Here is a 16,466-nt window from a genome sequence, read left to right as displayed (position 1 = left end):
CAAAAAAAAAAAAAAAAAAAGTATGGAGTCTACAAGCATGCTGGGTCCTGGTGTTAGGGTTGATGTGCTGGGGCTGAATTGTGGCATCTGAGGGTGCTGGCATGGCACTGCAGGCTCTGCTGGGTCTAGCAAGTCACAGGGAGGGCTGTCAGTCACCTTGTGCCCCACAGGTATGCCCGCTGCTTCTCTGCAGAAGGACCCAGCAGCTCAGCAGTGTGCTGGCCCAGTGGCTCAGGCTTGGTGCCACAAAGGCACCTCTGGCTCTGTACAAGATTCCCCCAAGCAATGAATCACACATGTTACCCAGGCCATGATTGTAAGAGCCTTTCATTTTTTTTTTATACACAGAAATTTTGGTCTATTGTTTAAATTAGGAAATTCAACTACAGACTTTAAATTAGTAAGTATCTGTGGTCTTCCTCATTAAGATATTTTTTGTTCATCTTTATAACAGGCAGATAAAAATGTAAAACATATTTATTAACTGAACACAGTTGACCAAGCCATTCCGGATAATATAATGCTTAGAAAGAGGGGCCTCCGGATGAGACAGTCCCTCAGCCTGAAGACTGTACAGGAACCAGAGTGAAAGATCACAAGTCCACCGTGCCCCTTCTGTGTACCCCACGGCCCAGCTCAAAGGCACCCTAAGGACCACACAGGCAACATTTGCACTGGGTGACAGGACGCAGTGATGGTGAGGGTTTGCTCTATCGATGTCTACAACAGAGAATGAGAAGAAGCCCAGGGCACAGCCATCCGCAGCTGACCCTCCTTGACCGACACATGATTCAGAACACAAAGACCCTCCGGAAACTGAGTTGCCCTTCAGGTTGTGGTGGTTTAAACAAGGACATCAGGGGACAATTTACAAATGGGTAACATTCTCAATGTGCCCTTTAGAAAAAAGGGATGGCTTTAAGTTATCTGTGGCTGGCATTTTAATGTGGGATTTTCATTCGAACCGAAATTCTTTTGCCCGAGATTTGACTACAGCTGCTCAGGGGTGACACGACTTTCATGTGAATGGTGGCCACTGAGGACATCTCTGTTTGGCTTTGGGCAGATGTTAGGGAGGCGATGCAGGGTGCGTGTGGGGTGACAGGCCCAGCTTCTGAGGGTACCAATCTGCAGCTGAGCCCCAGCCCTGCAAAGCGTGACAGCTGTGAGCTTACAAGGTCAGGGAACCTCATGGGCAAAGTGCTGCCCATTTCACCAGTGTCACTGCAGCAGACCTGGGGGCAGAGGGGAGGCTTGGCAATCTATGGGGAAGAGGCCTGTTGCCTGGAGGACAGGGGGGCAGCAGACCGGTCCCTCTACCTCTGCCTTCCCTGCCTTTTCCTCAGGTTATCACTCATCCTGTGGAAACTGAGGCTTGGCATACTGGGTGCCCACACTGCCAGGAGAGGTGCCTGGATGGGCCTGAGCCCTGCTGCACCGTACTCAGCCACAGTGGGCCTAGAGGAGCCCCTGGTGTGGTAAGAGTGACCATGACAACAATGGAATGCCATTGTCCCACGAGGCTTGGCTGCTCTGCTGCTGCCAGAAGTGGCACAGACTCAGGGCCATGCCTTCGCAGCTCACATTTGTCCACCGGATAAGAAGACCAGGCTTGGAAGCGATCTCTGGTGGGTGGCACTGCCTAGGCTGCAGCAGACACCAGGGTGGCCGAGTCACTGCTTCCTGGCATTGCCAAAACATTAAGGGCAAGTCCAGCCAGGGTGCCAAGAGGGGTAGAGTCTGGATTGTGCTCCAGGCAGCCTCCCGGGCCTCGACGACTCCTCTTCCTAGGCGGGCTCCTGGCATGGGGCAGGCCAGCTCTGCTCCGCAGGCCGCCAGTGGGGTCTGCACCCCCACCCCTTGTGTCAGACGGGGTGAGTGTGGCCACAGGGCGCTTCACACTCTCCAGGTTGGGGTGTTGGCAGCTTTCTGTGTCAGCCAGAATGTGGGGCTTGCAGTCGAAGCGTCGATGGGACGGTGCCATCCTCATCAAGACTGGTGTTTTACCTTTCAGTGACAATTCCATGGCAAGATTTTTCTCCTCTATGCAGGGGCTCGAAGTGCAAATGTTCCCGTCGTAAGGCCTCCAGGCCTCGGGCAACCCTCCCGACCCTCCTCCTTGGGCATCTCGTCAGGGCTGGGCCATAGGCAGCAGTGGCGCAGTGGGTCCTGAGGGGCACGGGGCTAGGGAGGAAAATGTCCTTGCAGTCCGTGGCCCTGAACAAACCTCGCTATATTCAGTAATGAACTCTCAAAAGGAAAATACCCACTAAGAGGAATGGAAATATCATGCCAATAAATAGCTCCTTATTCTTGGACTACACATCTTGTTGTGTATATATATATATATATGTGTGTGTGTATATGCATATAAACACACACACACACACACACACGTGCACACACGCACACACGCACTGTGGTCTGGTTGGTGGTTGAGGGTACATTTGCAGGTGGCTCCCTCTGGTGGCCCGTATGGGCAGTGCCACCCTCCAGGACCCTGAGGAGGGCCTGCCTATTCCTGATGCCTGTGTGTTAAGCGTGATTGCGCCTTCTTGGGGCTAACAGCGCCCAACAAGCCTGAGCTGCCCCGCCCACTGCACAGCACAAACGGTGCACACTCCATGTAACTGCCATGCTCGTGCTCATTAAAAAAAGACGTGTCTATAGGTAAAGGGCAGGGAGCGCAGGCCTCCTCACCACTGACTTTCTTCCTCTTCTTCCCCGTCACCCCCCGCCCCCTGCCCTGCTGGTCTTCCTCCTCTGTTGGGGATGAGAAGACGGACCGGCTGCACTCTTATTTGATGGATTTGGCTTCTTGCAAATGCCATGCCAGGAAAAGTCTTCAGCCGCTGTAGTGGTCTCCCTCTTCGGCAGGTGTGTGGGCTGCCCTGTGTGTGTATGTGTGTGTATAACCGTGTGAGTCCGAATGTGCGTGTACCAGGAGGAGTCCTGGTTAGAGCGATGTCTCCATGCTGTGGAGTGGGCTCCCGGGCCTGGAAGAGAAGGCGGAAGAGGTAGCTGACTTGGTGGCATGCGTGGTCAGGTAGATGCCGCTGTCTATGGCGTTGTTGTTCTGGTTGGGGGACGGAGGCGGGGCGGCCCGCAGGCGCTCCTCGTTCTCGTCCACGTCCGTGTCATCGATGAGCGGGATGTTGTGGGTATAGTCGTTGATCAGAAACTCAGGCGTTGCCATGAAGTTATGGATGGAGCTCTTGGATTCCGGTTTCTCCAGGCCTTCATAGAGTGAGCTACGGAATGCTTTCACCACCCGGATCTGGAGGGCAGGGGCGGGAGGGAGGGAAGGGCAGGAGAGGAAAGGAGACAGTCAGCGGCGGATGCCATGACACTACAGGTGTGCGTCCAGGGGCAGTGGGAGTGGGGGCTCGAGGGGCTGGGCCTCAGGCTTGGGGGAAACATGGCTGGCCTGGCTCTTGACTGCCACCTCCCCAGGCCCTGATGTGACCCCCTGATCTCTGCCTAGTCTGAATTTCAATCGGGTAAAAATAAGAGATGATTCGAACAAGGGAGAATGCGGGGAGGGCTGGGTCCTAGCAACGGTCTGTGGCACCTTGTGGGGAGGGACAGCACCTGGGCCACGCTTCTCTCGGGACCTCGACTCCTGTGGCTGCAGCCAGTTCCCGCCATGCCCAGGCCCATCTGGACACCAGTCCCCGTGCTCTTGAGGCCAGTGGCAGCCACTCTTCAGTCTCACCTGAATCGATCCCTCGAGTGCACCCAACACAGCTGACCTCCCGCTGCTGGAAACTTCTCAAGGCTCCGCCATTGCTCCCACTTGGCCTCCTCTGTCCTGCTCTGCGCATACCACCTCTGCCCTGGCCCCCTACCTGGAGACCAAGGCTGCAAAGACCCCAATGTGATTTGCACATGCCATGCTTGCCCTGCCTAGGTTGCTGGGTCTCAGCCCCACACCACAGCTGCATGCTCAGTGCCACCAGAAGACCTTTGCTACCTGCTCCTCCTGCCTCTCTCACCCTGTCCCCTCCTGCACTCTGACATTCCAGGCTTTGCCATCCTCAGCATGTCCCCTGGAGGTCCCCACCCTCATTTCCAGGCACCAGAGCAGCGCAACTCCCCTGCCATTGGGCCCTCTGCCCCTGGCCCAGCTCTCATGCCCTCATGGGTGGCCTCTGCTGGGCCAATGCCAGCCGTCCTGACAGCAGCTGCAGAGGCAGCCAACTGCCCTCCCTGCCCGCAGGCTCCAGTGAGCCCTTGTGTGAGAGGTGGACACATTAAGAGAACTGATGTTTCCAGGCCCAGGGCCTAGGACTTGGCCCCTTGCTTTAGATAAGATGTCAGCCGACCCTGGCCTGAAGCCTAACTCTGGCCTTCTGCTGGCTTTGTAAACAAAGTTTTATTGGCACGCCGTTGTAGCCATTCATCTAGGTGTGGTCTGTGCTGCTGCCTGGCCACAAGGAGTTACAATACAGCCTGACCCCAAAAGCCAAATCGATTTACTCCCTGGTCCTTTATAAGAACAGCAGGCCGGCCCCAGTTTAGACAATGAGTCACCCTGGCTACTGGGAACCCCCTTCAGCCCTGCAGAGCCAGGACAGCACAAGCACACCTCCTTGAACAGTTTAAGCGAGGCAAGCCTCAGCGTCTTTGGAACGCAGAAGTAAGCCAGAAGCCCCATCGAATATGAGTTTTCTAGTTCTACATCTGAAATCCACTTAGGATTTTCCTGGACTTGGTGAAGCCACATCGTTTAATTAATTATTTAATTAATTAATTATTTTTGTGGCACCAGGGATGGGACTCAGTACCTTGCACTTGTCAGACAGGCATGGCGGCACTGAGCTATATCCCTAGCCCATATTTTATTAATTTTTGATTTTTTTGAGTCAGAGTCTTACTGTGTAGTACAAGTGAGACTTGAACTCACTATATAGCTCAGGCTGGCCTTGAACTCATGGGGATCCTCCTGCCTCAGCCTCCTTAGTGCTGGGATGAGAGGCGTTCATCACCATAGCTTGAAGCCACATCTGCCAGATTACACATGGTTGGCTGCTCTCCCTCAAGCCTTTATCCTAGAAGGGTTTTGGATGTAGGAGTAATGCGGATGTGGAGAATCCTTTGACAGTTTTAATGAGGACAGCATTCACTTCTGCAGCCAGCTCAGATGTGGCCCCATAGCTTAGGTTCTCTGGACCAGCCCTGGAGTGTTGGTACCTTCTCTGGCTCTTGGCCATGCCTGTTAAGTCACTGGAAAGAGAAAAAGCTGCACGCTGCCACCCTTGACCTTGACCACACCTTTCTCCTTGCTGAACGCATGGCCTCATTTGGACTTGGGTCACATGCCCAGGCTCCTGCTCAAACCTATCCGCTGGTCTCACCACACCTGGCTGAATTCCAAAGTCCTTCCCTGCAAAGGGCAGCTGAGCCCCAGGGCAGTCCCTGCCCCTCTGCTGCGGCCCCACCCCGTGCCCTGGTGCTCCTCTCGAATGTCATCTGCCGGGCACAGTGCACCGGCTGAGCCCCTGGAGGGTTGGAAGCCCAGCCCAGGCCATCATGAGTGTTTTCCAGCTGGTGGTGAGTCAGCCCCGATTCAGCCTGTTTCCCCCATTCAGATCTGGGGCTATTAAAAGGTGGCTTGGTATTGGTCTTATGATGGGGCATTTTTAGCCTACCCGAAGGCGGAAGGGCGCAGGCAACTTCTGGGAAATGGGCTCCTTGAAAACCATCAAGTGCTCCTAAGAGGCTGGTCCTGGTGGCCTGACTTGGGGACCCAGGCTGGAGTGGGGTTTCCAGCACAGGGCACGCTGGCCTGTGCCGCTCAGGCTCCTGCCCAGGATGTATCCCCATCTCTACTCCTCCCAAGGGGACCTTGCCGCCCTCAAGGCTGGCGGTGCTACCCACAGCCCAACAGACCACCGTGTCCACCTGCAGCCAGGATCTGGACCTGCTGCCTCCCCTCCGTACTTCTTGGGCCACTTGCAGCCTTGCTTCCACCTTCCTGCCTCTTGCCCTCTCTGAGCCAGGCACTGGGCCCTGTGTGCCATACTGTCGGCACGTCCCACGCCCCTCCCTATCTCCACTGTTGCCTGGGGTCCTGGAATGCCCCTGGGGGCCCACAGCCATCTGGCAGACTTGCGGGCATCACTTTTTCCTTGGTTCTAACTAAGGCCGCTGTGCTGGCTTTGCCCCTTCTCCTAGGGACATTTCCAAGCTCTTGCTGGCCACCGAGTCAAACCCCCTCGCTCCCCAACCTGGTTTGAAACATTCTCGAAGTTGCCAGAGCTGGGCCTTATTGAATGCTACCCCACGGCCAACCTTCCCGTGGTGTAGTCTCTAAGAAAGAAATCGAAGCAGTGTGCAGGAGAAATGTGGTCACCCCTTTGTCCCATCTTATCCCCTTGGCCCACAGTTCCCTGCAGCTGCTGCCCCATGTTCTGTGCCGTGCTCCATCATAGCCAGTGGCCCTGAGCGGGCTGCTGCTGCTTTATTTCCTCCACTGCCTGCAGAAGTCCCCAACAAGGCAGGGTCTGCTGTCCCCCCACCCCCAGCATGGCAGCCTGAGGAAGACAGAGCCAGATGCAGGCAGGCCCTGGGCACGACATGGAGGGACACACAGCTATTGTAGCATTCGAGATGCTCAAGGCCATGGCCCACTCTGGCTCTTTGGCATGCTCTTTCTCCTCAGCGAGCCCTTCCCTGTCCCCCCCTAGGACCCTCCTACCCATTTCCACTGCCCTGCACCCCATTATTTGCTCCTTGACCCATTGCTGGAGTGTGTCTCTCCCGGGCAGGGGTTTGTCTGTGGGTTCGCTGAGAACCCCAGCACCCAGGAAAGTGTAGAGAATGTTAGGGACCTACCCATCTGGTGCTTGTCTTCCTGAGGCTCTCCACCCACTTCTCTGTCACTAGCTGGCTGGAGTTGTTCCAGAACATTCCAAACAGGAGCCGCCCACCCCTGCCGGGCCACTACTGCTGCCTTAGACTGCTGCAGATCACCCACTGCTAGCCTCTCTCCTCATGCTTAACTTGGCTCAAATGTCCATCCTCACACCCTGAGACCCTCTTCCTTTGGAGGCCTGGGACCATCTGCACCGATCCCTCTCCCTGTTGGTCATCTGCTGTTGGAGGAGACACTCAGGGCCTTGGAGCGCCATCTGTCCTCAGGAGGCCTCCAGTGTCAGGTGGGGAGAGGGTGTGGCAGGGGTGTGGGAGCAGGGGGACAAGCGAGAGACCCAAGAACACTGTCCCGGTAAAAGAATGGAAAAGGGAAACAAAAGAAGGGAGACATAAAAGCAAAGGCCCCTGAGCTGTGATGATGACAGGAATGACAGAAACTGCCTGAGAGCTTTTCACCACTTCCTCCTAGTTCCTCAGGTGGAAATCAAGGGGCACCGGGGAACCCTCTGGCCCCTCCGCTGCCTTCCTACTGCTCTGTGCTGACCACCATTGCAGAACGCTTTTGAGGAGCAGGGATGGTTCAGAAATCAGCTTTGGCTTCCTTTCTCTGGGTGGGGGAGCAACCAGGGGAGAAGCCCCTTTCCTCCACACGGGGTGTCACACGTTTGATCAGGAAATGGGAAACGCAAACTCCAAAGTTGGCCTTTTCATGGCGGGATCACAGCAGACACTAATGACACGGCTCTGTGCACATTGACGAGTGCCTCCCATTCTCCCCAAATGTACCCGGTGTGCCTGGGACCACGCAAGCCCAGACGCGCACTCTGGGCATCAGAGCTGAGCCCAGGCCGCTTAGGCAGCCAGATGAGGGAGGGCATAGGAGGAAACGTGGCTTTGCCCAGCCTGTTTTGGGCACCTGCATGCTGGGAAGGGTCAGAGTGGGGCTCCTGGGGGTTCCCTAGCTGCATTCCGACACGTGCTTTAAGAATTCCCTGAACCCCTGTTTCTCTGTGGAAGGCCTGGGACTGGACAGGGCCCCCACTGCTTTCCCAGTGCTGAGGAGGCCTGGTGCATGCACACGAGAAGATCCCAATACACCATTCCCAGAAACCCAGCTGGGAGATTCCATTCAACATCAGTGTACTTTCTGACAACAGTGCCAACTCCAGAAAACAAGATGGCTTTCCCTCCACGTGGGCCTGCACGTGTGCTGAACGCGTCCCCCTGGGCTCTGGAGAGCTGTGTACAAGCAAAGCCATGGAGGGTCACCTGGTGGCGTTTGGTCCCATTGGACAGAAGCTTTGCATATTGCAAAAGCCAGATGGAAGAAAGCAAGGCTGTGATCTGTTTCCACATGGTCGATTAAACTCAGTGCCTGGAGGGAATCCTTTTGGCCACAGAGAATCAAACCCTCTAGCTGCCCGTCCTTTGCTGGGCAGAGTCAGGAGCCAGTTCCTGAACTACTGCAACAGTAAGAAGTACTGGAGTACAGAGGCCCAGAATAGTCGAAGGAGGGATGGGCGGACTTGGCTGCCAGTTGGAGTGAGAGGGCCACCAGGGTGACCGTCAGGGAACAGGCTTTGGGGGTGCGGCTGAGGAGGGGCTGGGCACGTCTGTGTATGCCCGAGGAAAACAGACACAAAGGGACCTTGCGCCACCAGAGCCCTCAGAGAGGCTTCAGTTGTGCCAGGATACAAGGTCACGTACCCTCCCATTCCCACCTGGAGGCAGATGCGTGGTGTCCTGGGCGAGTCCAAGGGACCCTCACACCCCATCTGCAGCTACACCTTGGAGATATCCACCCCAAATGGATCCTCGGCATGGGTGCCTGACTGGGAAGGGGTCTTAAAGTCTAACGGGACATGTGGCAGAGGCCCTGTGCCTGGGCCAGGAGGAGAAGGGGCTGCGAGTGGGAAGCGGGTGCAGAGGCTATTCTGGAGCTGGGAGTTGGGGTTGCAGCCACTGCAGTGTGGGCACAGAGGCGGCAGACGGTGTGCACGCACGTGGCACAGGGGCTACCAGAGCCCAGGATCCTGCTCACTCTGTCCTGCATTGGCCATGAGGACACAGGGCAAGAGTGGCCTTCTTTCCTGAGGCTCCTCCACTGCCCTGGGCCTCCTAGGGGCCTGTAGCAGGCAGAGGACAGAACGCTGTGCATGGGCGGAACTGTGGCTTTCCCAGGACCCCCAGGACTCACGGCACGTTTGGGCCTGGTCCCAGTCTGTGACTACACCACTGTATACACTGCTGCCTTGTGCCTGGGGTGCTCCATCACGGCCTTCACCTTGCCTTCCTTCTGAGCAGCTCTGGTCTTCCAGAAAGTTCCAAGGCAAGAGAGAGGATGGAGCTGGTCCCCACTGCCAGGCTTGGCTGCCTAGGCAGCTCCTTGGCTTTGTGGGCACCTGCCTTCCCTTGTCTCATAAGATGAGAGGGCTGGGCTTGGGGATTTCTTGGGGTCCCCCAAAGTCGCAATGGGGCTTGGCTTCTGAGTTCTAAACCAATCTGCCATCCAGTAGTGATGGCAGGAGCAGCTTTGTCCAGTGGCTTCCAGAAGCATGGAGGGACGAGCCTTAGAGGTCACCAGAACCCTGTGCCTTCCCTCTACCCTCCTCAGAAGGCCCTAGGTCGCCAGGGGTGGCTCAAGATCTGTCGGAGGGGCGGCGTCCTCCCCCTGTACTTACCGAGTGCTGCTGGGTTCTGGAGATGGAAAGGAAGGGATAGATGGCTATGGGAGGAAGGAAGGTGGGTGCTAGAAGCTAGGGAAGAAAGGGGAGAGAGAGGCTGCCCCAGGGAGTGTCATCTAGTGAGTGGAGGTGTGGCCTGGGTGGGACCAGGCCAGAGCTGTGGAAAAGGCGTGAGGGCATGAGAAAGGGTCTTGTCAGCTGCCTTTCCCCAAGTCCACAGGTGGGCAGATGGACAGGCAGACAGGAAGTGCAGAGATGGCAAAGAAAAGTATGGAGGATGTCGGCAGGGAGGAAGGGACGGGGACCACCACACCCATCTTGGCCCAGAGTGCCCTGAAGTAAGGTGCTGTGGCCCACCCGCACCCTGGCCGAGGTGTGCTGGAGGCCCATGTGCTAATTTGATGCATAAGTGACCCTCATCTGGGTGTGGCAGGGTGGGTGGCCTAGAGGGTGGGTGAACAAGCTGGAGAAGGGGGTCGCATGTGCTGTCCCTGGGCGGCCCTCACCCTTTCCTTAAAGGGCAGAGTGGCCCGAGAGGGAAGTTTAAGCAAGAGGAGGGGCGCTCACACACACTCGGGACCTCTCACCAGTTCCTAAAAAAAAAAAAAAAAAAAGAAAAAAAAAAAGAAAAAAAGGATTTAAAAAAAAAAAGGAAAAAAGAAAGAAATAAAAGGGAAGACAAATAAAAGAAATCAAGCCAAAAAAAACTGGAAGCGTCTGTGATGGGAAGAAGGCGTGGTTACGGGCAGCGGGGTGGCCGGGGCACTGCGGGCTCACTGGAAGGAAAGGAAGAGGTAGCACTGCCCCGCAGGGCTCTGGGCTCGCACTCCATGGTCTACTGTTTGCTCTTGGAAATCTGAGTTCGTTACAAAAAGCAGGCTGCCTGGGTGGGAGGGGACCTCACCCGGTTCCCTGCCTTGTCTCCTGTGGGGGGAAGCAGGGGGTGGCGGGGTCCGCGGTCTAGTGGCTTTGGCTTTGTCTTTGTGGAAAGATGTGAGTGATCAGGGACGTCTCTGCCTACGTAGGACAGCCCCGAGTTCTCTTTACAACGCGTTCCTCAAAGCATGCTGAAGGGAAAGATTTCTCCGGGCTCCTCAGGACACCCCAGATCGGGCTGAGACCTGGCAGTCCCGAGGCCTGTTTGGAAAGAGCAAAGGTGCTTCGAGAACAAAGGGCAGGGTGGTCACCCTACTTCTCAACACCTCTAATATCCGGTGGTGCCACTGGGCCCACTTGGGGACAGGTGACAATGGCATCCTTTGGAAGCCACCTCAAGGAAAATGCTGGAAGCTGCTTTTGTCCCCGAGGAGGTGGACTGGACACTTCGGCTGCAAATGATGCCACACGCCTGGCAGGTACTTGCCACCTGCTCCAGCCCAGGGCCGGGCACCTCCCTGACCCCCAGCAGTGAAACAACAAGTAAACAAGGCCCCGCCTGCCACCAGACGCCTCCAAAAGAGGCCTGAGTTCATGAAGAACCATCAGCACATACGGACAAGTTCGAGAAAAGGAAATCAATGGCTGGAGGAGCACTAAACGCAAACTAAAAACCCCAACAAAGCAAAGGACGCCGGGCCTGGCACTGCCTTGGGTTCGATACATTTCATAAGAGTATGGCTTTGGAAAGACGCCATCTGGCGGGAGGGCTGGACAGGGCGGCAGAGAAGGAGCAGAAAAGCCACGGTGAGCAGAAATGTAAGACTGGAAAAAAGAGAAGGCGGAGTGGGGGGCTTTTGTCTTCCCCCAGATGCCATTTATGAGAGAAAAGGGAAGTCAAGACTCACTGCCGGAAGCGCTGGTGGGCTTGGCGGCAGAGAGAGTTACGTGAGTAGGGGTAGAAAGATTGGTTACGTCATGGAGCTGGCTGAGGACCGAAGACCGCCGGCGCACAGCACCCTGAAATGACCCGCTTCTCTTGAAGGTACTCACTACCTCCATCTGTGGGAGAGAAAATGAGATAAAGGTTGGCTTGCACTGCGCTCCTGGCTCCTGCAGGGGGCGGGGCTGGGCAAGGACGGAGGCCACACTGGGGACATGTCGCCTCAGTGAAGCCTCAGCTAGGTCAGCCCCGCTCACCAGGAGGTGACGACGCTTTTGGCCAGACTGTGACCAAGAGACGGTTTGCTGGGCAGATGCTTAGTGGACACGAGGTTGGGAGGCAGGGCTACACGTGTCGTGAGGAGTCACGGTGTGCACGCTCTGCCGGGTACAAGCCACACCTGTCAGTACCTGAGTCTGCCAATCTTGTTACTCTACTTCGGTAGCTCTCAACCTTTTCTGCCACCCCAACACACCTGAAGGATATGACATGCTGCCGTTAGAACAGGCTCCCTGGGGCCTGTGCGGGGTGGGGGGTCCTTCCACTGCCCTTGACCCGGCCCTCCAGCCCGCCCACTCTGACGCAGGGGCCACCATTCCTCTTCTACCTGGGGTGCTCCACAGACAGGAGGAGGGGCCTAGGGTTAGGGTTAGACGCCCTGTCTGGACCCACAGGCGTGGAGGCTGGGAGGACTGGGGAGGGGGGCAGAGATTGCTCCTGCTTTGTCTCCACGCTTTAAGCTTCCCAGAACTTGAGAGACCCACAGAGCACGACGAGGAGAAACCCAACGTCTTTGGATTTCTGCCTCCACCTTTCACTGGCAGGGACACCTTGATCTCAAGTTGAGGACAAGCTTTGGCTTTAGAGAGGGAAACTCTGACTTCTGGAAAGTACCATGGAGCTCCCTGAGTGACATAAGCAGAGAAGCTAGCATGCATTTCAGGGGCCCAAAGACCCTCACTGCCTGTCCCACCCACCTCAAGCCCTGCAGTGGCCGAGTGGTGACCACCAGGTTCCGCCTGGTGTCTGACATGGGTCTTGGAAGAAGGCAGATAGACGCCATTTCTACCTCACACATACCATGGACAAGTCTTGTCACCCTCCTCCGCCTGCCCAGCGCCCCTTCTGCCTGCTGAGGGGCAGAGGACCTCACATGGTGACTGCACACGCAAGGGTGGGGGGAAGGTAGCACCGAGCACGGTGAGGAAAGATGACAGATGTGATGGCATCGAGGTCTCTTGTGAGAGGTGTTCCATCTAGATTTTAAGGTTCTAGGCTATAGAGATGTGTATTTCTCAAGGGAGCACTGTTACTGCGGCAAAAGTGACAGGCGACAGGACACATGGCTTTCCTCTCTTGGATTTGCATTGGCTTCACCTGGCTCTGCATGGTGTCCCCATGGGATAACGGTACGACTGAAAATACTGCAGTTGCCACCTCCCCTCCAACCGGAAGCCTGAGCCTTGGGCTGGGAATGAGGGCCAGTGGTTAGCAAGCTACTGAGAACAGAATGCTGACAGGACTGTGTGTTCTGAGCCTCCCCAAGGCTGTACAACGTGGGCCTGAAGAGCCCTCTAGTATGCTGCCTGGTGCCCTGATGCGTTACTATGGACCAGTGGTGAGAACCGGTAGTGCGTTGCTTAGCAACAGAAAACTTTGTGGAGGCCTCTGAATTCTGGGAAACAATTTTGTGGTTCATAAAATGCAGAAATCTGAGGAGGGTGCTGAGGGGCCAGGCATGAAGGACTTGGGCCTCTGGCTCTCGCTGGCGACCTTGAGCCGTCCCTTCCCTTGGGGCACTGTTCCCTCACTGCCAAAGCATCTTTATGAGGACTGATAGAACAGCAGGGAACACCCACGAGCCCACAGGCACACGAAGATAGAACGCACACAGGTGGCCAGGCCACCACTGATTCCTCTGATGAGGGTAGAGCTGCTGTCCCAGCTGGTGCAGAGGCCAACCCTGCCTCATGCTGTGCGGACAGAAGTGAAATGAACCCATGAGGAGCATGGTCCTGCTGTACCCCTCCCAGGCTCAGGGCAGCCTGGGCTCTGTGGTAGAACTGGGATCCTCCAAAGAGCCCAGCCCGCCCAGAGGGGCACTGGGGAAGACACGGGGGCTACTTTCTTTCTAAAATTCTCAGGTTTAAGTTTAGCACCTAAACATTTATTGCAAGGAACAAAAAGAAACTCCCTGTGCTGCACCCGGGCTGTCCTGGGCGGTGCTCAAGGTATTGGCACCTCCATGGAGAGGAGACCCCAGTGACTGCTCCCCTTTTCCTCCTGGGCTCCCTCCTGGGTCTCAGCTGGTCAAGGCCCCTCCGGACCCTGGACTTTCTTGGTGCCACCTCCCCCACCCCACAGGAGTCCATTCTCTGCGGGTGGGCATGGGGACTCTGGGGCATTTTGACATTCAGTGACTCAGGGTCCCAGAGTGGCAAGAAAGAGCGGGCATGGAAAGGCTTCACCAGGCTTGGCTCCCCAGGCCCTTGCCGCGCAGAGGCCCCTAGCAGCAAGCAGGAAGATAAGCGTGGCGGCCAGTGTGGGAGCCAGGGTCTCAGGGTGTGGCAAAGCCTTAGAGGCCACAGTCAGAAGTCTGGACAATGAGGACAGCTTTGCCCATCCAGGGCAGAGTGTGGCATCAGGAGCAAGGCAAGGGGAACCGTGGGAAGCTGGGTTCCCTGGAAGGAGGGGCCCCGTCATCCCACTGGGAGGGAACATTGGATTTGGGCATGAGGATAGTTTGGGGATGAGTCCTTGGCCACATGGGGCAGCCAGGCTGGAGGGATGTGGCCTCAGATCTGCCCCAGGATGTTGTCCCGACAGAATCCCAAGGGGGACTTGGCCGAATGTGGCCCTGTCTTAGCTGGTAGGGCCCTGGGCAGGGCCAGTAGTATGGTCTCCCAAGAGGAGGTGGCCAGGGCCTTGCAGGCGAATGAGGTGGCAAGAGGGCCAGGACCGCCAGGAGGCTGAGGGAAGGGTGGGGCTGCCACAGGGTCTTCTCTCCTTCGGAGGCCCAGGTGTATCAGCAGGATAGAGCAAGGGCTGGGCAGGTGAGGTCGTCACAGGAGAGGGCAAGGAGTGAGGGAGACACAGTGTCAGTGGTACCTCCAGAGGGTGACCAGGAAGCAGGCTGGGGAGTGGGGACAGCATGATGGCAGAGGCTCAGGGGAAGCATGTAGAGAAGCAGCAAGTGTGGAACATTCTGGAAGGAAGTAGGCCATTGAGAGGCGGGGCTGAGAGCAGCGAAGCTCAGGCACGCGGGCTTGTGAAGCTTTCCCAAGCGCCTGCTGTGGGCGGAGTTGTGGTCACGTGACTGGACCAGCCCCGATGTGTGGACATCTGGGTGAATGAAAGGACCAGCTCGGTGGAAGTGTCCACCTCCCAAACGGAGCCTCTCCAGAATGCCGTGTGCCTACGAGCTGGGGCAGGCCCCATCAAGCAGAGCAGATGGCCATGTGTCACCCACATGGTGTCCCCTGGCACCTGTGCCCGCTCTGGGGGCACCTGGCTGCCGAGGGAGGTGTCGGGGAGGCCATCCAGAGCTGCGGCCAGTGGCAGGCACACTGGGGTGGCCGAGGGCAGGTTGGAGCCACTGCTCCTTCTCTGCCCAGGCTTCGGAGGAGCACGGTGGGCAGCCATACCTGCGTCTGGATCCGGTTGAGGCCGCGGAACCAGAGGATCTGGCCCCTGCGCAGCTCGCGCTCGGCGTGGTCAATCTCCTCCTCCCCCTCTGCCAGCTCCTCGTCGGTCATCTCGTCCTTGCCCGGCCCATGGCCTGCCTCCTTCAGGCACTTGAGCTGGCTGGTGGGGATGGTGGCAATGACCTGTGGGAACCCCCATTGAGGGACAGCAAGCAAAGGTGACCGTGAGAGCCTGCAGGGGGCAGGGAGAGACCAGAGCCCTCTCTTCCGGGTGACCTGGGTTGGTGGCCCTTGTGTCCTTTGCTGGGCCCCATAGAGCCAGGGGACTTCTAGGATCTGCCATGGCAGCCCAGGAAGGATCTTGGGGGTCCCGGTGGTCCTGCCTGAGAGGATGTGGCTCCCCAAGGCAAAGGGCAACATTTAGGGCCACAGAGTATTCGACACACCCCTAAAGCTACTTGGGAGGCTGAGGCAGGAGGATTCCATGTTTGCGAGCAGCCTGGGCAACTTAGTGAGCACCTGTCTCAAAATAAGATAAAAAGGGGCTGGGGGTGCAGGTCAGGGATAGAGCGCTTGCCTAGCATGCATGAGGCCATGGGCTCCAGCCCTGGTACTGAAAAACAAAAAAACCAAAAACAAATAAACAAGCAAGCAAACAAACAAAACCCAAGGAGGATCACAAGTAAAGCCTAGCCTGGGCAACTTAGTGACTTAACGAGACCCTGTTTCAAAATAGAAAGGTAAGAAGGGGCTGAGGGTGTAGCGCAGTACTCCAGCTCTGCCTAGGACTTGGAGAGAAGGGAGTGTGACCTTGGCATCTTGGCCATTGTCCCGAAAACTCAGAGATGCTGGACAAGGCCACGTGTGACCCGGGCTGCTGCTTCCTCATCTGACCACTGTTGCCTGCCCTCGCCACAGGTCTGGACATGGGGTTCTTTTACTTTCCACCAGGTGAGAGCCCTTCACCTTAGCATGGTCCCTCGGATTAGTAAGTGGGGAGATTTTGAATGTCAAACCTGTGGCAAGTGTCCAAGCCAGGAACAAATTTGGGCTGCTACAACAGGAAGGAAGTGGCTTCCTGGGCCTGCGATAGCCCAGCTATGTTGTTTGCATGTGCTGTGTGGAAGCCATCATATGTGTCCTTGTCCTGGGTCATGGTATGTCACGGGTGCAGGCTCCGAGGCTCTAGAGCAGGGAGTCTGGGCGGGGGGACCTGGGCTGGTCAGGCCTCCTGGCATCATGCCTGTCTCTGGTGCTATAGCGGAGCTGACTGGAAGTGGGCAGGGTGAGAAAGCCAAGCAGGAAGACACTCACCTGTCCCCAGACCAGCTCTCCAATGCCGACGAACAGGCACCACAGCCACTGTTCCGTGGACAGTGGGGAACAGCTGAAGGGCTTCCCGCCGAACTGGACGATAATGATCTTCAGGGGAGGAGGGGCGGG

At 56.8% G+C, this 16,466-nt stretch overlaps 1 protein-coding gene across 5 annotated transcripts in view; it reads right to left on the bottom strand.

Annotated features, from left to right (window-relative positions):
- Window positions 1-326: 326 nt before the first annotated feature.
- Atp2b3 (ATPase plasma membrane Ca2+ transporting 3) overlaps window positions 327-16,466 on the bottom strand; it is a 45,628-nt gene continuing 29,488 nt past the window's right edge. For 2 of the 5 annotated variants that reach the window (XM_019208009.1, XM_019208010.1), the window contains 4 exons: window positions 16,338-16,445; window positions 15,024-15,206; window positions 11,345-11,498; window positions 3,164-3,277 (listed from right to left, as the gene is read on the bottom strand). In XM_019208009.1, the coding sequence (XP_019063554.1) occupies window positions 3,252-3,277; window positions 11,345-11,498; window positions 15,024-15,206; window positions 16,338-16,445 (471 nt within the window). In that variant the 3' untranslated portion in view covers window positions 3,164-3,251. Of the gene's footprint in view, window positions 3,278-11,344; window positions 11,499-15,023; window positions 15,207-16,337; window positions 16,446-16,466 lie in introns of all 5 variants that reach the window. The other 3 variants (XM_019208007.2, XM_019208008.2, XM_019208006.2) reach the window with 2 other exon arrangements.

This window comes from Fukomys damarensis, unplaced genomic scaffold, assembly GCF_012274545.1.
Source record: "Fukomys damarensis isolate Sample0158 unplaced genomic scaffold, DMR_v1.0_HiC HiC_scaffold_39, whole genome shotgun sequence".
Taxonomy (NCBI): Eukaryota; Metazoa; Chordata; class Mammalia; order Rodentia; family Bathyergidae; genus Fukomys; species Fukomys damarensis.
The sequence above is the reverse complement of the archived record's forward strand: the minus strand, read 5'-3'. Positions and strand labels throughout refer to the sequence as shown.